The 25632-nt window shown below is 44.0% G+C and overlaps 1 protein-coding gene across 1 annotated transcript in view; it reads left to right on the top strand.

Moving 5' to 3' along the window:
* The first annotated feature begins 1413 nt into the window (after positions 1-1413).
* Positions 1414-25632, top strand: part of gckr (glucokinase (hexokinase 4) regulator) — a 71526-nt gene continuing 47307 nt past the window's right edge. Inside the window, exons 1-6 of the mRNA XM_067985273.1 lie at positions 1414-1485; positions 4653-4808; positions 7305-7373; positions 14555-14623; positions 18909-18970; positions 19060-19126. Coding sequence (XP_067841374.1) covers positions 1423-1485; positions 4653-4808; positions 7305-7373; positions 14555-14623; positions 18909-18970; positions 19060-19126 — 486 coding nt within the window. The 5' untranslated portion in view covers positions 1414-1422. The remainder of the gene's footprint in view (positions 1486-4652; positions 4809-7304; positions 7374-14554; positions 14624-18908; positions 18971-19059; positions 19127-25632) is intronic.

Raw genomic sequence — 25632 nt, 5'->3', positions numbered from 1 at the left:
TCGCCAGCGACGCCCACATCCCATGAACAAATTTTTTAAAATACCAGGTTGAAACTAAGTTTTAACAGCGTGGTAAGTCCTAATGACTGCCAAACAATTAAAAATTAACCTTTCAAAATGTGGAGTCTCATCAGTCCTTATTTTAATAGTTTTTGGTCATTAAAACATTTTTAAAAAAATTTCCTCACTTTTCCCTTCTGTCTCTTTTATTTAATTCAATTATTTCTTACCCTCTCTTTTTTTCATTGTCTATAACTGTTTTTACAAAGATTTTAATGTTGTACCTTTCACTTCCTGGTTTTAAGCCTGCAGAGAATTACATAGCTTGTCATAAATGCTGCGATCTGTTTGGTCGAGGGGAGAGATCGATCCTCTCACTTCTCCCAGGGTCCTAGCTTCGCTTGAACTGACGCTGGGCTCTTCTCCGCTTCCTATTCGAGGAAGTGCCTGAAGAAAAGACCACGATTAGTGGGTTAGTATAAATCTATGAAGTGGCGATCACTGTTGGTTCGCCACTGGGAACAATTTCTGCCCCCTTATCTCTTTTTGGAGCGGCTTCTCAATGCCTGAAAACTGAATCAGGCAGCAAATGGGCGCACAAGGCCCCCATCAGATTTTCCTCTGCTGATCGCCTATTTTTCAGGTGAGAAACAAATGGCTGGCAGTTGAAAATCTACCCACCCTCCCCAAGTGTATGTGCAATGCACTCATTACCCGGAAATTTGTAGTGTGGGTGGCTCGATTCTGTCTTTTCTGAATAACTGAGTTGTGGTGCAGATCACCAGCCGTGGAGACCAAAATAGGGCAGTGATACGTTGTTTGTTGTCTAGGCCTGCATGCTCAACTTTCCTGAGCCATCGACCGTTAATGAAGTGGAACAGTTTTTAGATCACTCTGATCCCAGCTGAAAATCAGTTTACTTGGAATAACTTCACCACTAGTTTCAATTTAGTCCAAAAACACAATTAAAATTTTCTGGAGCTTTTCCGGTAGCTTTTGGGCCCTTCATTTGGCAAAATCGACACTGTTCAGCAAACTTTTTCTGGACAGTTTCACAGGTCTGTCTCCATTCTCCAACAGGGAAGAATGTTGAGGAAAATGTAAATTTGGAAAAACACACAAAAACATGTACTTTATCATTAGCTAGCTGCATTAGCCAAATTACATTGCCACAAAACCCAACTGCAGTCACAGCACTCGTGACTCACTGGGCTGTTGTGTAACTTTTTTGATTAATCATTAAGTAGGAGTTTGATCCCATTTGGAAAATAAGTCTAACTGCAGTAGTTTGATAATTAAATTTGGAATGAACAAATCCAATGCCAATCTTCAAGCAGACATATTTTTGGCAGTTTTTTTGCTCGCCTGTTTGAATTTTAAACTTAGGCTAAATTACTTTGATCTCTGGGAGGTTATAGTAAAATGATGAAAACCACCAAAAAATTCAAGCATGATATTGAAACTCCACACCCAAGAAAATGGGAGGTAAGCCATTCTATTACTAACACTGCCTCTTCTGCCTTTTAGACACTTTTACATGGACAGAATTGGCAGCTGGAATCTAACAAAAGGCTGAAACTTTTCATTTACTTAAAAAAGGAAGTAGTGTACTTTGCAAAATCTAATTTTACCTGATTTATTTCAAGTGATTCCCTTTATTAAAGATCTCTCCAGTTTCAAGGCCCGGGTTGTGGAAGTGATGGTTAGTGTACTACCTGATTACATCAGTGATTTCCTTTTAACTAATGTCAATGGTGACCACAAAGTGAAAATAGATTTCACTGCCTGGCAGTAATTGGTCACTGGTACAAGGGGTAAAATCAAATAATTGAGTTATAGCGATAGAATTACCCACCCATTCTTAAAACAGGAGGTCAGCTATTGACCTGAAATCATGTTTTTACTAATGAAAAAGGTTAACACCATTGTTAAACAGCAGGCAGAAGAATTCCATACTAACATGGTAATATGTTCATTACTAATATCATATAGCATAATTTCACCCCATGTGTTCAAATGCCATTTGTATGTGTATATTGGGGGAAGGAAATTTTATCTTGTTGCAACCAGTTTCCAACTTAGCTTCTGGAATTACTGCTTAACAATAGAACCAAGTATCTGAGTTTTGAACTTAAGATAAATAACTCTAATTTTTTTTATTCGTTCATGGGATGTGGGCGTCGCTGGCGAGGCCAGCATTTATTGCCCATCCCTAACTGCCCTTGAGAAGTTGGTGGTGAGCCGTCTTCTTGAACCGCTGCAGTCCGCGTGGTGAAGGTTCTCCCACAGTGCTGTTAGGTAGGGAGTTCCAGGATTTTGACCCAGCGACAATGAAGGAACAGCGATATATTTCCAAGTAAATCGCACTCTTCAAAAGTTCAAAGACCTAAATCTCCCCAAGGTTTAAGTATTACAATGCTAAAATTCAGCAGCTCCCATTTTCTTAAGTACAGCTGTACAGGATGATGTGATGCATTGAACATACCATGGAGTCGATAATGTGCCACACCAACAATGCATCAGTACAAATGGACTGATAACACTGGATAAAATGAGACCAGCGCATTTGTATAATTTGAGGTGTATCTGTCATGACATGCCAGGAATTCCAGGGTCACATTATTGACAGCAATCAATGAAGGGCTAGTAGCTGCCTAGTCTAGCACTTTCTTGGTATTGGGGGGAGTGTACCAGCCACAGGTGGCACTGGAGGCATGGGGGAGGTATAAAGCATTGGGGCACTGGTACCAGGGATGCCAAGGAGGTAAAGGACAGAGATGGCCAACTTTTTTTTAAGTTGGCCATCCTCCACCAAATTATTGCTCACAGCTGGAGCACTGTTCAGATGCTGCAGTTGCATCACAGAGCAGGCGCCCAATTTAAACAAAATTTGGGAGCCTAATGAGCCTATTGCACAACTTGTTCCCAGCCCCGTTTGCGCCAGTCAACTGCATTGGGGTGCACTAAAAGCCTTGGTCACATGGCACACCTCAGGCCTCCATACTCAATTTTTCAGGGAGTGGGCACCCAGTGCATTTCAGCACATTGGGCATCCGTCATTGTAATATTGGCCTCAGTGTAAACATCATGACTGCAATTCAATTCAAAACATCATCAATGGGACTGTATGGGTAGAGTGAGGTAAGCAATAAAACTGATTACATGCTGTCAAGACTTTTAATGTTTGAGCATTAGATTGTTAGTAAAGGGATCCATTACTTGGTAAAATACCTAAGGTTTGTTAAAGTGGTAAGGTAGGTTTGGATTTACTTTAAAATAACATTTTCTGTTGCCCTCAGCTGTAGATCAATAATAATTCTTATGGAACCTTTTTAGTTGGAACTCAGTCCCAACTGGAAGGTAGCTTCACTGGTCACTGAAGTCTCCGACTCACATTGTGGTTGCAGATTAATGTAGTCCTTGGATGGACATGAGCCAAAAACCTGGCAGTTGTCAAACAAAACTCATTACTGACTTGTTTAAGTAACAGATCATTAGGCATTGCTTTTAAAAGTAAAGATGCTCAAGAGTTATAAAGAAAGAATTATAATTGTTGTGTGCTATTGTGGATGATTCTGAAAAATTACAGCACAGAAGGAGGCTGCTGTTATATTTTAATATCTAATATTCTTTCAAAATGTGCTTTTAGTTCAAAATTTGACTGCTTGAAACCAATGGAAAGTAAAATCAGATGGGGTGTAAAATGGCTGACTCGATCCTGTCAGTTTCCCGCCGGATGAGTTAGGTTAAAATTACCCCCAGAGAATCAGAATAACCATCATGGATAAAAGCAAAGAATTTCTAAAAATCTTACAAAGGCCATTCGGTCTAACAAGCCTGGCCCTTTGTTAATTTTGAAAGAAAAGAAAATTATCCAACTAAACCATCAAAACAGTCAGACAGGAGCTCTGTTTAACGTTTTATCAAAAGGATGGCCCCTTCAACAATGCAGCACTCCCTCAGTACTCAGAACTACTGTGGAGTGGCAGTGAGGTTTATAAAATCAAACTTTCTGACTCAGAAGCAAGGGCAGTCCATCTGAACCAAGCAGACACTGTTTACAAGTTGCAGTGTGCTCTCATCCAATGGGATTCCCAAAATCAACCTCAGTGAATCAATACAAATAAATTAAAAGTTAAATCTATGGGATTCCAGTCTGATGTGTGTTCTTGTACACCTTTCATTTGTTTCTTTCTGTGCTTCCTTCCTACCTAATGTGCTTCCCTCCCAGTCTTGCTGCGTAAGTCCTTGCTGGCTGGTCTCCCGATGAGAACCAGGGGACAGAACTTGGGGGTTATTGCATATAATGAGAATAGAGTGGTTTCAAATCTCACGGCCAGCTGGAGCAGATTCATTTGCCTTGGCATTCCCTGGCGTTTGCTGTGAGAATGAAAGCAGGAACCAGTTGAGAACTGAACAAAACATAATCACATGTGAGACTGATAGGTTGAACTGTGCAGGAATTCACACCCAGAAGCACCTTGAGCTGTAACCGCTGTCTTTTTGATTGTTCAAAACTCTCTGGTTTTATTTTTGATCAGCTCGAAACTCAATTGTTGCTTCTGCGTTGATTGTGAGTTAATATATATTTTCTTTCTCATGAAGAAACTAAGCCACATATATGTGATTTGCACCATCCCTTTTCATTGCAGCTTGCAGGATATGAGGCCACACTCCCTATCACAGAGAAATCCAACCCCATAACACAGGGTATAGACAAATCAGATTCTATTCAGATCGTCCAACTTTTAAAAGAATGTGATGCAGAAATATTTCGGAAGGAGGATAACATGGCCACCAACTACAAGGTACAATAAGTTTCCATACATAGAAAGAATCATCAAAAGGTTACAGCACAGAAGGAGGCCATTTGGCCCATCGAGTCCATGCCGGCTCCAGCCGCTCCCACTCCCCCACTCTATCCCCGTGGCCCTGCAATTTTTTTCCTTTCAAGTACTTATCCAGTTCCCTTTTGAAAGCCATGATTGAATCTGCCTCCACCACCCCCTCAGGCAGTGCATTCCAGATTATAACCACTTGCTGTGTAAAAACGTTTTCCTCATGTCACCTTTGATTCTTATTGCAATCACCTTAAATCTATGTCCTCTGGTTCTTGACCCTTCTGCCAATGGGAACAGTTTCTCTCTATCTACACTGTCTAGACCCTTCGTGATTTTAAATACCTCGATCAAATCTCCTCTCAATCTTCTCTGATCCAAGGAGAACAACCCCAGCTTCTCCAGTCTATCCACATAACTAAAGTCCCTCATCGCTGGAATCATTCTAGTAAATCTTTTCTGCACCCTTTCTAAGGCCTTCACATCTTTCCTAAAGTGTAATGCCCAGAACTGGACACAATACTCCAGTTGTGGTCGAACCAGTGTTTTATAAAGACCATCATGACTTCCTTGCTTTTGTACACTATACCTCTATTTATAAAGCCCAAGATTTTGTTTGCTTTTTTAACCGCTTTCTCAACCTGTCCTGCCACCTTCAATGATTTGTGCACAGAAACCTTCAGATCGCTCTGTTCCTGTACCCCTTTTAGAATTGTGCCCTCTAGTTTATATTGCCTCTCCTCATTCTTCCTACCAAAATGTATCACTTCGCATTTTCTGCATTAAATTTCATCTGCCATGTGTCCGGCCTTTTCACCAGCCTGTCTATATCCTCTTGAAGTCTATCACAATCCTCCTCACTGTTCATTATACTTTCAAGTTTTGTGTCATCTGCAAATTTTGAAATTGTGCCTTGTACACCCAAGTCCAAGTCATTAATATATATCAAGAAAAGCAGTGATCCTAGTACCGACCTCTGGGGGACACCATTGTACACCTCCCTCCAGTCCGAAAAACAACCGTTCACCACTACTCTCTGTTTCCTGTCCCTTAGCCAATTCTGTATCCATGTTGCTACTACCCTCTTTATTCCATGGGCTTCAATCTTGGTGACAAACTATTGTGCGGCACTTTATCAAACGCCATTTGAAAGTCCGTATACACCACATCAACCGCATTGCCCTCATCTAACCTCTCTGTTACCTCATCAAAAAACTCTATACCAGCTAGGAGTTTTAATTGTGTTTAAATACACCAGTGTAAAGCAATTCGAAATTCAAATTAACTGTTTAACATACAGACTGGGCTAAATTTACCAGTGTATCTGCTTCCACAGGTTCATGAGGAGTATCGGCAGAGGACAGGAGGTCTACCCATCCATTTATTTGAACTGGGAAAGCCATAGAAGTGAAAACAACTTAAGAAACTCTGGGGAAAATACAAATCACCTCAAATTCCATAAACTTTAATGGTTTTGGTATAAAATATATTGGAGGTGATTTTGGCGGATGCAGGCAGTAGCGAGACAAAAATCGCAATAAGAAACTTCCCGCTGTCTTTGCGCCCATTGTAATTTTGGAATAGGCCACGAAATAGGCAGTCTACCAGAAGCAAGCGAGAGGAAGCCTCATTATTATATGTAAATTGGGGTACCTATGACGTACATAGGACCTCAATGCAATTTTTGACCAATAAGACATGACACTTGCACTGCACAAGCGCCGCCACCTACAGCAAGTGAGGTGGGGCCGAACCAGCGTCCCTGGAAGCCACTCAGATAAGGGAGAAAAGTAGGTTTGTGGTAGATTGTGGAGGGCAAGAGGAGCATGAATGCTGTTCCTGTGCCTCCACTAAAGTTTTAACAGCCAAAGCCGGACCTTCTGCTGCCTCTCCCCTTCTGCCCTCCCTCGAATCAGCCTGGCCTTCCCCTTTAACTGTGATCTGCCAGCTCAGCTCTACATTTGGACTGCCGGATTCCCCCCGCCGATTAGCAAGTTACCTGTCAACACTCATTTAGCGCTGGCAACTTGCCTATTCTGTTACTTAATTGAACATTGAAACTGGTTCAGGACTTTAACTAGGTTCATCGGGCGGCTGGTGGAATTGCTCCGTCTCCCATCCACCCAATTACTGACCCCAAATGAAAATCGCTCCCATTATGTACAATTACTTACACATATTTTGTTAGGAACATTTTGGAATTGTTTTCTACTGTGGTGTCTATATTACCAACACACATTTGTACACCTCAATGAAGCAGTTGAAGATTCTAATATATTTGCTGCAAAAGCCTGATTTACACATTAGCTGAATCTTTGATTATTTATGGATCCATACCTCACAATAAAGTTGCTGCAGGTTACAAAAATGCAGCAAATCCAGTTGTGCTAGTACTTGCTGGTTTTCCTTAAATTAATTTTTATCACACAAAGCAACCGATCAATATGTCTTTTGTTTTATTGACAGACACTGTACAGTGAGTCTATTTTAAGGACAATGGCTGATGCTGCCAAACAGGCTCAAGAACTGCTAAAGGTATGTGTCCAAATGATAATTCACTGACTTTTTACAGGGAAGTTACAATTTAGACAAAGGTAAATAAATATTCAGGATATTGGGAAAAATATATGAATTAAGAGGAGTAGGCCATTCGGCCCCTCGAGCCTGCTCTGCCATTTGATAAGATCATGACTGATCTGATTGTGACCTCAACCCTACTTTCCCGTCTACCTACTATAACCTTTGACTCCCTTGTTAATCAGGAATCTATCTAACTCAGCCTTAAAAATATTCAATGATCCTGCCTCCGCCGCTCTCTGGGGAAGGGAGTTCCACAGACTCATGATTTCTCCTCATCTCTGTCTTAAATGGGAGACCCCTTATTTTTAAACTGTGACCCCTAGTTCTAGTCCCTCCCACAAGGGGAAACATCCTCTCAGCATCTACCCCTTTTAGTCCCCTCAGGATCTTATATGTTTCAATAAGATCACCTCTCATTCTTCTAAACTCTAATGTATACAGGCCCAACTTGTCCCACCTCTCCTGATAAGATAACCCCCTCATCCCAGGAATCAATCGAGTGAACCTTCTCTGAACCCTAAAGCAATTATGTCCTTTCTTAAATAAGGAGACCAAAACTGCTTACAGTATTCTAGATGTGGTCTCACCAATGCCCTGTACAACTGTAGCAAAACATCTCTACTTTTATATTCCAGTCCCCTTGCAATAAATGACTACATTCCATTTGCCTTCCTAATCACTTGCTGTACCTGCATACTAACTTCTTGTGATTCATGTACGAGGACACTCAGATCCCTCTGTACCACAGAGTTCTACAATCTCTCTCCATTTAAATAATATACTGCTTTTCTATTCCTCCTGCTAAAGTGGACAAGTTCACATTTTCCCACAATAAACTTTGCCAAATTTTTGCCCACTCACTTAACCTATCTATATCCCTTTGCAGACTCCTTGGGCTCGAATTTAGCAGGCCTGCGGGTTCCCAGCGGGTGGTCCTCCGGGAGCGTGGTCAACACGCTCGGTGAAATTAGTGGGTTGCCCACGCGATCGTAGCAGGCAACCCACTAATAGGAATCAATTACCTGCTCCTCCGGGGTCCACGGCGCTGGCCTGCGCGTCGGGCGGGCTGCGCATGCGCAGTACGATCTGTCAGCTGGAGGCTCTCTAGTTAAAGGGGCAGTCCTCCACTGACAGATGCTGCAACCAATGGAACAAATTGCAGCATGGAGCAGCCCAGGGGGAAGGCTGCTCCCAGTTTAATGATGCCTCACCCCAGGTATCATCAGATGGGGTGAGGAGGAGGGGGAGGACACAGATCTTCCCCCCGGCGGGCGGGAGGAAGCGGCCTGCCTCTGCCACCAAGAAGGCCTGGCTCGAGGTGGCAGAGGGGGTCACCTGCGCCACCAACATATGGCCCACCTGCATACAGTGCAGGAGGCGCTGCAATGACCGCAGTAGGTCAGCCGCAGTGAGAACATGAAGTCTTTCCCCTACACTCCGTCTGCCACAACACTGCCCCCACCCCACATCTCCTTCGGCACCGCCAACACTATTCTGTCACATCACCCTTCATACCCACTCAAACCCCATCCTCATCTTACCTCCACCTACTCACCTCGCCAGTACTCATCCTGCCACTAACACGCAACCCAATCCTCATACAATCTCATTGCTCCATCCCATACTCACCCTCCCGTGCATCTCCCTCACGGCCAGCCTCACTCAACCTGCCACCACCTGTGCTGCAGCCACAGGGCATGCATCACATATGTGCAGTAGGCAGCATAAGGCAAACGTGTCGTCAGCATGAAGGGGGTGCACAAGGGTGTCTGAGGGTTTGTCATGGGTGTTACCCATATTGAATTTCAGAGCAACAAACAGCACACATTATATTGACACCACCACTGCCATGTCTCCGCGAATCCTGTCCGTTGTGTCCAATAATGGCCGCTCCTGGGTATCACTATGAGGACCCACCACTGATGCCACCCATCGTGTTACTGCAGAGTAGGTGCAGGTGTATTTGCAGGGCTTGTCCGCGCAGACGACTGAGAGACATCGGCGGTGTAGCCGGCTGCACCCTGGAAGGATGCGGAGGAGAAGGTGTGGAGGGCAGTGGTGACTTTGACAGCGACAGGTAAGCAGTTGGTGCTGGGGCCAGCCGGGAGCAGCTCGGCATGAAAGAGGCTGCAGATCTCCACGACTACATGTCGAGCGAATCTGCGCCTCCCTGTGCACTGCTGCTCGGAGAGGTCCGGGGAGCTGCGCCTCGGTCTGTGGACCCTGTGGCAAGGGTAGTGCCCTCTGCGATGCGTCTCTCTCTGCGGTAGCCCTCCCTCCTGCTGTGCAGGTGGGCGTGCAACAACACCGTGTTGGGGGGATCCACGTCTCTGCGGCGGACGGCGTGGACTGCGAGGCTGCTGGGGCTGGTCATGCTCTTCGTCCTCCGAGGGTGTCCACACACCACCCATCTGGCAGGTGTTGGTCTGAGGGGTTGTGCAGGGTAGGTGGGTGGTTCCTCAGACTGGGGCTGCGGTTTCGTGTCGGTCTGTCCTCTGGCTTGGCGGGGGGTGGTGGAGGGCAGGGGTTGCCCTATGTGACGCGGTGGCCTCCTGCGTGGGTGAGGGCTCTCCCCCGTGGAGCGCACCTTGGCACCTGCCACAGGCTGCAACACGCCTGGTTGAGGAGGGACTGTTTCCCCCAGTGTGGGAAACTCACTGCCTTGAACCGAAAATCCCACACTTCCTCTTTTGACAGCTGCTTCAGCTCATTAACTGACCACAACAAGCAAGGTAAGTACTCTCAAGTGGAACCCCGCTGGCTTTAATTGCCTGCGGGATTCCCACCAGCAGGGCTTGCGCGCGCAGCCCCGCACGTCAGCGCGGTACCCGGAAGTGGCCGGGATTTCGTCGCGATCCGGTCACGTGACCGGATATCGGGATTTTCGGGGCCACCCCGCTGGGAACCCGCCGGAAACACAATCCCAAAATCGAGCCCCTTATGTCCTCTTCACAACTTACTTTCCTACCTACCTTTGTGTTATCAGCAAATTTAGCAACCACACGTTCAGTCCCTTCATCCAAGTCATTGATATAAATTGTAAATAGTTGAGGCCCAAGCACTGATCCCTGTGGCACTCCACTCGTTACATCTTGCCAATCTGAAAATGACCCATTTATGCCTACTCTCTGTTTCCTGTTAGCTAACCAATCCTTTATCCATGTTAATATGTTACCCCTATACCATGAGCTCTTATTTTGTGTAGTAGCCTTTGATGTGGCACCTTGTTAAAAGCCTTCTGGAAATCCAAGTACACCACATCCACAGGATCCCCTTTATCCACGTTGCTTGTTCCTTCCTCGAAGAACTCTAATAAATTAGTCAAACACGATTTCCCTTTCACAAAGCCGTGTTGACTCTCCCTGATTGCATTGAGATTTTCTAAGTGCCCTGCTATAACCTCCTTAATAATAGATTCTAGCATTTTCCCTATGACGGATGTTAAGCTAACTGGCCTGTAGTTTCCTGCTTTCTGTCTCCCTCCTTTCTTGAATAGAGGAGTTACATTCACTATTTTCCAATCTGATGGGACCCTTCCAGAATCTAGGGAATTTTAGAAAATTAATACCAATGCATCTACTATCTCTGCAGTCACTTCTTTTAAGACCCTAGGATGAAGTCCATCAGGACCTGGGGACTTGTCAGCTTTTAGTTCCAATAATTTTTTCGGAACCCTTTCCCCGGTGATTGTAAATGTTTTAAGTTCATATCATAAAGGTTTCCTAAGTAAGTGAACACTTTGAGATAAATTTTACAATTTAACACTTCTAGCACAGAATTTTGCACAAAGGGAGCACATTGTGGGAATTCTAGTTCAGAGATCAGGGGCATGATTTTAGCATGAAGCCGGGAACTCAGCGGGTGGGTAGATGTTCACGTGGGGAATCCAGAAGTCAAGCGAGTGCGTCACAGTCTGCGATTGCAACTTAAGTGGAGATAATTATTTTTGCTTACACATTTCCAGCGCGACAACCAGCCAGGTTGACAGGCTGGCTGCTTGTTGGGAGGGGAAAGGAGCCGCAAATCAAAGAGTAGGGAGGGAGGGATTGTGGGAAGTGGTCAACATCAGTGGGGGGGGGGGGGGGGGGGAACCTTAGAGAAGATCGGGGGGAGACCTTGGAGAAGATCGAGAGCAGTCAGATGAAGAGTCGGAAGTAGGGGGGTGTCTACCATCAGGAAGGGTTCTACCATCAGGGGGGTGGGGGGGGGTGTTCAGCCGATCACGGGGGTCCGACCACTCCAGGTGAGCTTGTTAGGCCTGGATGAAGCACTCCTGCTCCTTCGGGCCCACAAGAAGTGCAATAAAGGCACTCACCTCATGGGTCCAGCCCTTTTCGCCTGCTTTCACCTGACGAGAATCAGAAGCCATGGGAGGTGAGCTGAAATTCGTTTCAGCTTTAGAATCCACAAAAAATTAATTACCTCAACTTTTTGATGAGGTACATTGCCCCTTTAACAATCCACCGGCTATCATCAGGTGAGGACGGGACTTCCGGGTTTCAGGTCCGCTTTAGAGCCGGGTTGCGGTCCCACTTCAAAAAACTGTTATTTTTACCTCCCACTCGCCCCCAACCCACCCATTCTTTGAGGTTAAAATTACCCCACAGCTCTTCCCATTCACAGCCCTCATGGTTTCCTGTCCATTGATTTTTAATAGATGATCGATGATGCGGGCTTCAATTCGGGTACACTGAACTCCGTACCTAAATTCCCAATATGTGCTTCTGTCATGCAAAGCTCTGTGCTGGGAGTACTACCTAATTTTCTACCCTTTAAAAAATGCAGCTCTGTGGTGAATTCCCTATCTCAGTTATGCCACTAGGGGAGGTAGCAAGTGGAGGTTAGATGCTTCTTGACAGGAAAGGGAGGAAAAAAATTGGAGCATCAATCACACAGCTATTTATATTCGAGCAGCAAGTAATCAGGTGACATTGGCAGAAACCTGGGCTGGTCTCCTGCCCATTCTCGTAGCCAGCATGCAGTGCACTGCACTGGTCAATTTAGACGTGTAATAAATAATATAAATACTTCACCAAAAAAGATAAATAAACAAATGTGCAAACACAAAACTTGACGGGGGAGAAATTGGATAAGGGCCCGTTCTGGGCAATAACACCCGTGCCCGACGGACCCTGGGCAAGACGCAAATTTGGACCCACCCGAGGACTTACCTGCAATCAGCATTCCTTTCCAGGCCTTGCACGTGGAATTAATGCAATTCTCACTTTCCACCACCAGAGGGAGCTCCATCTCTTAAAGGGAAGATGTTGCTTAGAAATCTCTTAAAGGGAGTTTGTACCTGTTATTTGCTGAAAATAACAGTCTACTGTCTGCATGGAGTCTGAACAGAGATCAGACATGGCACATGTAAAACACAGATGCAAATCCCATCCCTATGTTTACACACTGATGAGTTATGTTAAAACATTGAATAAAGGTTGCGCACTACTAAATCTCACATCCTCCGATCTGCATGCCAGACCTCACCAATCTACCGATCTGAGTTGGTACCAGGCCTGCGAGAGTGCATGCACCAAAGTTCTCTGCTGATGCACTAGAGACCTTGGTGGACAGAAGGAGGGACATCCTATATCCGCAGGGGGTGGGGGGGTAGGGGGCGCAAGAGGCCCTCCAGACATATTTGCAAAAGGCAGTGGGAGGCAGTAGGGGACGAAGTCAATGCCAGGCGCACAGCATCATGAACATGGATGCAACGCAGGAAGAAGTTCAATGTTTTGACACGAGTGGTCAAGGTGAGTGAGGTCAACTGTCAAGTGGCGTCTCCTACCAACTGCTCCACGCACTACACCCCCCATTCCCCACATACCAATAAACTCTTTCCATCAGTACTCAACTCTTTCAATCAGATGCTTCCTCTCGCCCTTACACATTACCACTGTTTCAAGCCGCCCACCCACAACTCACAGGCCATACACACTGGCAGCTATTCAACCATGATAGGCACATCACCCAGGCACACGTCCCGCTTTCTTGCAGGAAAAGGTGGTGCATATCAAGAGGCAGCAAGTGGCAGTGGCATTTAGCCTCTCGAGCCTGTTCCACCATTCAATGAGATCATGGTGGACCTGTGACCTAACTCCATATAACCGTATTAGCCCCATATCCCTTAATACCCGTGGTTCACAGAAATCTATCAATCTCAGATTTAACATTCACAAGTGAGCTAGCATCAACTGTCATCTGCAGTAGAGCGTTCCAAATGTCTCCCACCCTTTGCGTGTAGAAGCATTTCCTAACTCCACTCCTGCACGTCCTGGCTCTAAATGTTAGGCTATGTCCCCGCATCCTAGTATTGAAGTTTAGGAGACTTCCAAAAACAGTTACAAATGTCTCAGCAGCCAGAAGCAATAATCCAGCCACTAACCTGTAAATCCTGCATGGTCCCTTTAAAATCCGCCTGTGGAGGGTCCTTCAGGCACTCTAAGACACGTTCAGATGGTCGGAGTTAAGACTGTGCGTTGAGTTGAGCGTCAAGTTCCAAAATGGTGTCTATCACTTGAAATGAATGTTACACACTGATTGAAGCCATTTTCTCCCCACTTTACATGATTCCAGCATTCGTTATCTGCGCCTGCGCAAACTCCTATACCAAGATGGCGTCTGGCGCATGTCACGCTGGAAACATGCGTGCACATTCAAGACGCCATCTTGGATGTCAGAGAGGCTGTGTAGCGCCGAAACAACGGGCGCTACACAGCCCAATTTAGTGCCCGACATCTCTTGTTTGCACAATAAGACTATTGTACAGTTTTGTCCAGTGTAGGCTATTAACGTGGAACATATTTTGAACATTCATTATTGGGCTGAACTTTTCCACAATTGTTATTCCTCACCTTATTAAACAAAATATTTACAAGTTATGTTTAACAATATTGTAGCAAAATCATCTTGACCTTAAAAGGTATTGTCTCAGGGTTTGGAGAATTATGATAGTTGTTTACAGGGCCTTAAGTCTCAATGCAGTTTGTGACTGCTACAATTATTAATAGTTATAATCATTTTACTATAGTGCTTTCGATTGAAGTTTTGAACAGTTTTGTGATTTGGTACCTTTGCCAGCACTAAAAGTATGATTGATTTATTTTTAATACAAATGTTATTGCAAATATTTTCAGGATCCTGAAGACAACCTCATTGTACTAAGTGGATGTGGAACTTCAGGAAGATTAGCATTTCTGCTTGCAGTATGTAGGCTTTACCTTTTCTAACCACTCTAGTTAACTTTGTTTGTGGTCATTTATATAAATCCAGGTTGCCCTCTATTGGGTTAGTCATCTTCTAATACAATATGTGATACAGCTTCAACTGATAGGTTTAATTTTAGCTGAATCAAGGCAATATATCTACAGGAACATAAAAATGTATAGAACATGAAAAAACTACCTATGCAACATGCTAATGATTCATTTTGTTGTGTAGTTTTACTTTAATAATTTAGATGCTTTAACTGAAAGGTTTTTGTTCTGTAGTAAGCTTAATGTAATACTCTATTATTCACTTTGTGTGATCCATCCTTGTTTTTTAGGCTTAGGTTCTTTTAAATGTGCGGCTAGCTGGAATGGCATTTTCTCAGCTAGCAGAACAAATTACCAACAAACCCTGATGTGGCCCTAGCCCATTGCTTTATTAATAAAGTGAAAATAACAAAGTAGGAAAATGTGAAAGAAGAATGCAGCAGACACAGAGGCTGTGAATTGTGTCTCATGGGGCCAATGCAACATGGAACAACTCTGCCTGCCGCTTTTAGTCCTATTATGTAAACTCTGACTGAGCTGGCACTCTAAAATGAAATAGTGCTAGGTTTTGTTGTTGTAAATATATAACACTGCTTAGCAACGGGCAGAGTTGCTTAGTGACTAAATTGGGTAAAAGGAAATTTTCCATTTGTGGGAATCAGCCTTTACCATTGCTGAGATATTCTTCCCAATCAAAAGTACCATCGTTCTTTAACACAAGAAGTCTGTAACTATGGAAGAGTGCAGCTCTTATGAACCTGCTCTGCTTTCAAGGTTAAGGTTATTCTTCAGTATCTGGCTATATCCTTTATATTTTTCTTCTGCTGCTTCGTTTTGCTTCCCCATTTTTTTCAATTCTATTATTTTTGTCCAGGCCATTCTTTGTTATTGCCCTTTCTTCTCTCTGTGGCATTATTCATTTGTGTCTCATTTTCTTGTTTTTTAAAAAATTCATGTTCCTTTTCATTCCTTTTTACTTTCAATATTTTTGTTTCCTTTCTCATGTTTATTCTCTTAATTTCTCTTTTTATTTCTGCTATTTTTCTTCCCCTTTTGAACTCCTTACATGTTTCAAGCTGTCTCCATCCCCAATCAATGACATCCCATAATTCATGATAAAACAATGGAGAGTATCCACTGAAACTCAAACCCGAACGCTAGGGGGTAGATTTAAACTTTCACCACCAGGTGAAAAACTGGCAGTAGTGGATCAGCTGCCCATTATATTAAAGTTAATGGAAAGTAAAATTGAGAGGGGTGTATAACGGGTGGCTGATACATCACCACCAGCCTTCTACCGATCAATGAACGTTCAAATCTACTCCAAAGGGGACTCAGAAACATAAGAAAGTAGGGAAAGAAAACCAATCAAGGCTATTCCTTCTATTAAAGATGTACATTCTGGTGTAACGAACTTACCCAAACAAGTTAATGTCCTGAGGAAAGGCTCTGCAAAGTTTTTCCCTCCCAAAAGGAAAGCAAGCCTCCAAAAATCCTATTTAACCTTATATCCTGCATTATACTTAACAAGTTGCTATCCTTGGTATGACATCGCCATTGTCCCAGCAGCTCACAAACCACCATGTTTCACGTAGCATTTGGCTACCTCAGTCTGTGCTTATCCTTATAACCTTCTGTCCCCTTCCTAACCAGATATTCACCCAATTCAACACTACAACAAAGCATTAATTACTTCAGTAAGGAGTCTATTCCATGTACCCATTACTCTATGAGGAAAAATCTCAAGTCTTGCCAGAGGCTTGTTGATTTTATGCTCCTGCCTACTAGTTCTGTGCACACAATCGAAATTAATCACCTCCTTGTCTCTACATGATTAGTCACTGTCAGAATTTTAAAAGCCTAGCTCATGCCTCCTTTCATGTACAAAAAGGACAGGTAAAATCCAGCAGGTCTATTGAGCCTGTGTCATTCTGACATCTTGTCACTTCTGCACACCCACTTTAGGAGAGGCAAAAAACAGAGAAAATACCATAGGCCAATTTAGGAAAAAAAAACTCTAGGAAATTGCTGTCCAACCCCTGAAGGTAACCTATCAATCTCCAGAAGACTATTGTGACTTGGTGACACAACCCTGACCGCTTGCATGTAGATATGTTAAGCAATCTCAGGGACTTGTAAAACTTCCTTTTGAATGCTTGCAATGGATCTGCACTCACTGCACGTACTGGCAAGTTATTGCAGATCTCAATCAGATGCAAAAAGGAGTACATCCTAGCAACTAACCTGGTGTTTTGGTTTCATAACTGATACATATGTCCCTTGGTCCTCCCTAACCTGTCTAGCTTAAATAGCTTATCTATGTGGACTGAGTTTAATCCTTTCATTATTTTAAGGACTTCAATCAAATCTTCTCAAAATCTACCTTTTTCTAAAGTAAAAAGCCCTAGATCTCTTAACCTTTCCTAATAACTGAAGACCCTTAAACTAGGTATCAATGTAGTGGCCCTCCTCTGAACCTTCTCCAGGTCCTCTATATCTCCCACCATATGAGTGGACCAATCTATCAATCTTCTTTTCCGTAATAAAAGTGAGTTCAGTTCTTTGAGTGTCTGTTTATAAACTCCTATTTCCTGGAATCATCCTTGTCAGTTGTCTCTAAACTTCCTTCAACAAATCAATGTCCTTTTGAAGAACTGCGCAAGATTAGAAAAAACATGTTCAAGCATACAGCCAATTTCTCTTGAGATGCATCCTAAAATATAATTGGTCTTTCTGGTAATCACTTCACATCAACAGGACATACTTCTGTCAATAATTAACAATTTAACCTAAATCCTTTTCCTTGTCTACCTTTATGATTGATTTATCTTCATCATGTTCATGTGTTTCACATTTCCAGCATGCATAACTGTACAATTATATTTGTTAAAATGAATCTGCCACTCCTTAAACAAAATTATCATGCTGAAAAAGATGATTGACAAGTCATGACTATGTATGATACATTAAATTTGTTATATATGTCACATACTCCATATTTGGCCATCACCATTCCATGACACATAAGCACACCTGCAACTGCACACTTCTACCATTAACTGGAGCTTCATAAGCTCCAGAAATTGATCATCCCCATACCTATGGCATAAATAATGCACTCTAAGAGAAATTTGCTTAGGCCTGACTTTCTGTGGGCAAAACCAGTGGAAATCCACTAGTCTAGAAATAAATCTGTTGTGTGTTTCGTTGATTTAGGTAGGTGTATGACTCACTGTGGAGAAATGGCAAAAGCGATTTTCGACTGCCAGGCGCTTGTTTCTCACCTGAAAGATGGGCGGCCAGCAATTGAAAATAAGGGGGAACCACCTCCAGATTCCACAGACGCCCAAGATCTGCCTAATGCAATTTTCAGGTGGGCCTGTAAATGGGTGAACAACCCGCCTGCTCACCCACCAAGCCCACCTACCTGCCCATCCGCCCACCCGCCCGTCCATCCGCCTGAAACAGTTGAAAGGCTGCTTAAATACGCAAATAAGGATACCTCACTGGACTTCCATGGCCAAAGCTAACAAAGTGTAAGACAAACAACTTAAGGAGCTGTCAGAGAGGAGAGCTCCTTGGTCAGATCCTGTGGTACCTGGGACCAACCAGGCTGATTCCTTAGCTCGTTTATTTGAATAGTCCGAATTCCTTTGAGTTCTATTAATAATGTCTCTTATACTTATTACCTGCAACCTAGCCTTCACTTCAAAGTAGAATCATTTCACCATTTGACCTTTATATTATTTTCAACATTTATTTTGCCTAACCAATCAAACTTAAGTGTTCTGAACCAATTCCAAAATAATTACTCAGGATCTGACTGAACAGCTGATTAAAAAGGTGTTGCTCAATGGTTCAGCAGTGCAGCACATTAAAATGTGGATACAGGTTCAGTTTTCTCCTCTGCTGAGTTCTCAGTATCAGCCATGGTCCTGTTTGAAGGTGCCAAACACAGGCCAGACATTCATCACCATGCCAATCTTCAACTCTGAACTGGCCAATTCATTAAAGGCATTGGCAGAGAACAAAAAGCTGGTTGATTCCCCCCCCCTGCCCTTTCAGGCTTAGGATACATGTGGCTCAGAGAGCTCAGAAGGTGAGAGAAAAGGAAAAAAAATTAAAGGTTAACACACATTAAAAAAAGTGATATTTTATTTGCAGTACCCTGCTTACAATGAAACTGTGTTGTAGGATAATTTGAAGTGATCTAATCCATTTCTATTGGTTTCAGTCTTCCTTCAATAACCTGTTCAAAAAAGTCAGCTACGGTTACATCATTGCAGGGGGAGACAGGTAAGTAGGAACTATGAAATATGTGATTTGTATTGAAAAAGAGGTTGCTTCCACAAAAAAATCTGATGTGGTTGTTGTTTGATCTATAGGGCACTAATAACTTCCCAGGAGCTGCCTGAGGATAATCCAGAGACAGGAATTGAAATGTTAAAAAAAGTAAGTTTAAATATTGTTGGGTTGCATTAACATACATGTTTTCATCTGGCTATGTTATAATTGGATCATATAATGATTGTATAAGTTTGTTGCTGCACAAATTTTCTGAGGGCACAAAATGTACTCTGGGTGGGGGACTTCAATGTCCATCACCAAGAGTGGCTCGGTAGCACCACTACTGACCGAGCTGGCCGAGTCCTGAAGGACATAGCTGCCAGACTGGGCCTGCGGCAGGTGGTGAGCGAGCCAACACGAGGGAAAAACTTACTTGACCTCATCCTCACCAATCTACCTGTCGCAAATGCATCTCTCCATGACAGTATTGGTGGGAGTGACCATCGCACAGTCCTCGTGGAGACGAAGTCCCATCTTCGCACTGAGGACACCATCCAACGTGTTGTGTGGCACTACCACCGTGCTAAATGGGATAGATTCAGAACAGATGTAGCAGCTCAAAACTGGGCATCCATGAGGCACTGTGAGCCATCAGAAGCAGCAGAATTGTATTCCAGCACAATCTGTAACCTCATGGCCCGGTATATTCCTCACTCTACCATTACCAACAAGCCAGGGGATCAACCCTGGTTCAATGAGGAGTGTAGAAGAGCATGCCAGGAGCAGCACCATGCGTACCTAAAAATTAGGTGCCAACCTGGTGAAGCTACAACTCAGGACTACATGCATGCTAAACAGCGGAAGCAACATGCTATAGACAGAGCTAAGCGATTCCACAACCAACGGATCAGATCAAAGCTCTGCAGTCCTGCCACATCCAGTCGTGAATGGTGGTGGACAATTAAACAACTAACAGGAGGAGGAGGTTCTGTAAACATCCCCATCCTCAATGATGGCGAAGTCCAGCACGTGAGTGCAAAAGACAAGTCTGAAGCGTTTGCAACCATCTTCAGCCAGAAGTGCCGAGTGGATGATCCATCTCGGCCTCCTCCCGATATCCCCACCATCACAGAAGCCAGTTTTCAGCCAATTCGATTCACTCCACGTGATATCAAGAAACGGCTGAGTGCACTGGATACAGCCAAGGCTATGGGCCCCGACAACATCCCGGCTGTAGTGCTGAAGACTTGTGCTCCAGAACTAGCTGCGCCTCTCGCCAAGCTGTTCCAGTACAGCTACAACACTGGCATCTACCCGACAATGTGGAAAATTGCCCAGATATGTCCTGTCCACAAAAAGCAGGACAAATCCAATTTGGCCAATTAACGCCCCATCAGTCTACTCTCAATCATCAGCAAAGTGATGGAAGGTGTCATCGACAGTGCTATCAAGCGGCACTTACTCACCAATAACCTGCTCACCGATGCTCAGTTTGGGTTCCGCCAGGACCACTCGGCTCCAGACCTCATTGCAGGCTTGGTCCAAACATGGACAAAAGAGCTGAATTCCAGAGGTGAGGTGAGAGTGACTGCCCTTGACATCAAGGCAGCATTTGACCGAGTGTGGCACCAAGGAGCCCTAGTAAAATTGAAGTCAATGGGAATCAGGGGGAAAACTCTCCAGTGGCTGGAGTCATACCTAGCACAAAGGAAGATGGTAGTGGTTGTTGGAGGCCAATCATCTCAGCCCCAGTACATTGCTGCAGAAGTTCCTCAGGGCAGTTTCCTAGTCCCAACCATCTTCAGCTGCTTCATCAATGACCTTCCCTCCATCATAAGGTCAGAAATGGGGTGCTTGCTGATGATTGCACAGTGTTCAGTTCCATTCGCAACCCCTCAAATAATGAAGCAGTCTGAGCCCGCATGCAGCAAGACCTGGACAACATCCAGGCTTCGGCTGATAAGTGGCAAGTAACATTCGCGCCAGACAAGTGCCAGGCAATGACCATCTCCAACAAGAGAGAGTCTAACCACCTCCCCTTGACATTCAACGACATTACCATCACCGAATCCCCCACCATCAACATCCTGGGGGTCACCATTGACCAGAAACTTAACTGGACCAGCCATATAAATACTGTGGCTACGAGAGCAGGTCAGAGGCTGGGTATTCTGCGGCGAGTGACTCACCTCCTGACTCCCCAAAGCCTTTACACTATCTACAAGGCACAAGTCAGGAGTGTGATGGAATACTCTCCACTTGCTTGGATGAGTGCAGCTCCAACAACACTCTAGAAGCTCGACACCATCCAGGACAAAGCAGTCCGCTTGATTGGCACCCGATCCACCACCCTAAACATTCACTCCCTTCACCACCGGCGCACACTGGCTGCAGTGTGTACCATCCACAGGATGCACTGCAACAACTCGCCAAGGCTTCTTCGACAGCACCTCCCAAACCCACAACCTCTACCACCTAGAAGGACAAGAGCAGCAGGCACATGGGAACAACCCCACCTGCACGTTCCCCTCCAAGTCACACACCATCCCGACTTGGAAATATATCGCCGTTCCTTCATCGTCGCTGGGTCAAAATCCTGGAACTCCCTTCCTAACAGCACTGTGGGAGAACCTTCACCACACGGACTGCAGCGGTTCAAGAAGGCGGCTTACCACCACCTTCTCAAGGGCAATTAGGGATGGGCAATAAATGCCGGCCTTGCCAACGACGCCCACATCCCATGAACGAATAATAAAAAAATTTTGAGGCCTGTGAGAGAAGCATTATACAAGCTTTCTATATAATATTGGTAACCTTATTTGGAAAATCATTATGTAGGCTTTTCCTGTGAACAAGGCTTTCTGTTCTCTGTTATTGAGCATCAACAGGCTTTTGGACAACTTGTATAAATGAGGCACCCTTGAATAATGAGCATCCTGTGTCATTCTTATCTCATGTGCATAAGATGGGTAAAGGGAGTTGGCCATAGTTTAGTAAGAAAACAGGATGCTTTGAGATAAATATGGTGTCCTTGATAAGTCGGAGACAAGTAATCATAAGGGAGGCAATGTAAAGGGAGTGAAGCGGATCGCAGGTCCATGAGACAGAGAGGATGATTGATGGGAGGCCTAATGTTTGCACTCAGCCCCTGTAGAACCAATGTGTTAGAAACAAATATAAGCTGAGAATTAAATCGTATTTGTTTGGACATTCTCGGAGCGAGGCTGGACACGCTCAAGTAATATCAAGGACCTTTGAGAAGTGCACCTCGGAACCTTGTATGGTGATAACCTTTGCCAGGTTGTATCCCAAAATCATATCAGTATATTTAATTGTATTTTAACATCTTTACTACTTATTATAACTTTTTAATAAAGCTATTAAACTTTGGAACAAAACACCACCAGCCTGTTTGATTAAAGACTGAACCATTTAATAGATCACTCACAAGTCCTAAGGTGAAATTCTACGGTAGATTGATGGTTATGTCTTGTGCTGCAAATAAGAAATCCATTAATGGCAATGATTCTTTGTTGTATGTTTTAATAATATTTTGAGAATTATCTTTGACCGTTTATCAAAGATTAGGCAGAATGTTTCAAACAAAGTGAAGATAACAAATAGAAAAAATACCTCTAATTCTTATACTCTCACACAGAAATGTATTATGGTCCCCTATGAATTTTTTAATTTGTGTTCTTTTGAGGCAGTGGGATAAATTTTGAATTTGTGTTAAGGTGTAAAACGAGTGACAATGAATCAGCAGCCCATTTTACATCTCTCATAGAATCATAGGAAGGTTACAGCATGGAAGGAGGCCATGCAGCCCATTGAATCCGTGCCGGCTCTATGCAAGAACAATCCAGCTAGTCCCACTCCCCTGCCCTTTCCCCGTAGCCCTTCAAATATTTTCCTTTCAAGTACTTATCCAGTTCCCTTTTGAAAGCCATGATTGAATCTGCCTCCACCACCCCCTCGGGCAGTGCATTCCAGATCATAACCACTCGCTGTGTAAAAAAGTTTTTCCTCATGTCACCTTTGGTTCTTTGCCAATCATCTTAAATCTATGTCCTCTGGTCCTTGACCCTTCCACCAATGGGAACAGTTTCTCCCTATCTACTCTGCCTAGACCCTTCATGATTTTGAATACCTCTATCAAATCTCCTCTCAACCGTCTCTGTTCCAAGGAGAACAACCCCAGCCTCTCCAGTCTGTCCACTAGTCCCTCATCCCTGGAATCATTCTAGTAAATCTTTTCTGCACCCTTTCTAAGGCCTTCACATCTTTCCCGAAGTGCGGTGCCCAGAACTGGACACAATACTCCAGCAGTGGCCAAACCAGTGTTTTATAAAGGTTCATCATGACTTCCTTACTTTTGTACTCTATGCCTCTATTTATAAAGCCCAAGATTCTGTATGCTTTTTTAACCGCTTTCTCAACCTGCCCTGCCACCTTCAACGATTTGTGCACATATAACCCCAGATCTCTCTGTTCCGGTAGCCCTTTTAGAATTGTGCCATCTAGTTTATATTGCCTCTCCTCATTCTTCCCACCAAAATGTATCACTTCACATTTTTCTGCTTTAAGTTTCATCTGCCACATGTCCACCCTTGCCACCAGCCTGTTGATATCCTCCTGAAGTCTATCACTATCCTCCTCACTGTTTACTACACTTCCAAGTTTTGTGTCATCTGCAAATTTTGAAATTGTGCCCTGTACACCCAAGTCCAAGTCATTAATATATATCAAGAAAAGCAGTGGTCCCAGCACTGACCTTTTGGGTACACCATTGTACACCTCCCTCCAGTCTGAAAAAACAACTGTTCACCACTACTCTCTGTTTCCTGTCCCTTAGCCAATTCTGTATCCAAGGTAATACTGCCCCCTTTATTCCATGGGCCGTAATCTTGATGATAAGCCTACCATGCGGCACTTTTGAAAGTCCATATACATCACATAGAATCAACTGCATTGCCCTCATCTACCCTCTCTGTTACCTCATCAAAAAACTCTATCAGCTTAGTTAAACATAATTTGCCTTTAACAAATCCGTGCTGGTTTTCCCTAATCAATCCACACTCGCCCAAGTGACTGTTAATTCTGTCCCGGATTATCGTTTCTAAAAGTTTCCCCACCACTGAGGTTAAACTGACTGGTTGCTGGGTTTATCCTTACACCCTTTTATAAACAAGGGTATAACATTTGCAATTCTCCAGTCTTCTTGCACCACCCCTGTATCTACGGATGTTTGGAAGATTATGGCCAGTAACTCCGCAATTTACACCCTTACTTCCCTCAGCAACCTAGGATGCATTCCATCCGGACCAGGTGACTTATCTACTTTAAGTACAGCTAGCCTTTCAAGTATTTCTTCTTTATCAATTTTTAGCCCATCCAGTATCTTAATTATATCTTCCTTTACTGAGACTCTGGCAGTATCTTCTTCCTTGGTAAAGACAGATGAAAAGTACTCATTTAGTACTTAGGCCATCCCCTCTGCCTCCATGAATAGATGTCCTTTATGGTCCCTAATCGGCCCCACCCCTCTTCTTACTACCCTTTTACTGTTTACATGCCTGTTGAAGACTTTTGGATTCCCTTTTATGTTTGCCACCACTCTATTCTCATACTCTCTCTTTGCCCCCCTTATTTTCTTTTTCACTTCCCCTCTGAACTTTCTATATTCTGCCTGGTTCTCACTTGTGTTATCAACCTGACTTAGAGTCATAGAGTCATAGAGTTATACAGCACGGATAGAGGCCATTCAGCCCATCGTGTCCGCGCCGGCCATCAAGCCCTGTCTAATCTAATCCCATATTCCAGCATTTGGTCCGTAGCCTTGTATGCTATGGCATTTCAAGTGCTCATCCAAATGCTTCTTGAATGTTGTGAGGGTTCCTGCCTCCACAACCCTTTCAGGCAGTGAGTTCCAGACTCCAACCACCCTCTGGGTGAAAAAGTTCTTTCTCAAATCCCCTCTAAACCTCCCGCCTTTTACCTTGAATCTATGCCCCCTTGTTATAGAACCCTCAACGAAGGGAAAAAGCTCCTTAGTATCCATCCTATCTGTGCCCCTCATAATTTTGTACACCTCAATCATGTCCCCCCTCAGCCTCCTCTGCTCCAAGGAAAACAAACCCAATCTTCCCAGTCTCTCTTCATAGCTGAAGCGCTCCAGCCCTGGTAACATCCTGGTGAATCTCCTCTGCACCCTCTCCAAAGCGATCACATCCTTCCTGTAGTGTGGCGACCAGAACTGCACACAGTACTCCAGCTGTGGCCTAACCAGTGGTTTATACAGCTCCATCATAACCTCCTTGCTCTTATATTCTATGCCTCGGCTAATAAAGGCAAGTATCCCATATGCCTTCTTTACCACCTTATCTACCTGTTCCGCCGCCTTCAGGGATCTGTGAACTTGCACACCAAGATCCCTCTGACCCTCTGTCTTGCCTAGGGTCCTCCCATTCATTGTGTATTCCCTTGCCTTGTTAGTCCCTCCAAAGTGCATCACCTCGCACTTTTCCGGGTTAAATTCCATTTGCCACTGTTCCGCCCATCTGACCAACCCATCTATATCGTCCTGCAGACTGAGGCTATTCTCCTCGCTATTTACCACCCTACCAATTTTTGTATCATCAGCGAACTTACTGATCATACCTTTTACATTC

The sequence above is a fragment of the Heptranchias perlo genome, chromosome 5, assembly GCF_035084215.1.
Source record: "Heptranchias perlo isolate sHepPer1 chromosome 5, sHepPer1.hap1, whole genome shotgun sequence".
NCBI classification, from domain to species: Eukaryota; Metazoa; Chordata; class Chondrichthyes; order Hexanchiformes; family Hexanchidae; genus Heptranchias; species Heptranchias perlo.
Note: the sequence above shows the minus strand (reverse complement) of the source record. Positions and strands in the feature narration are given on the sequence as shown.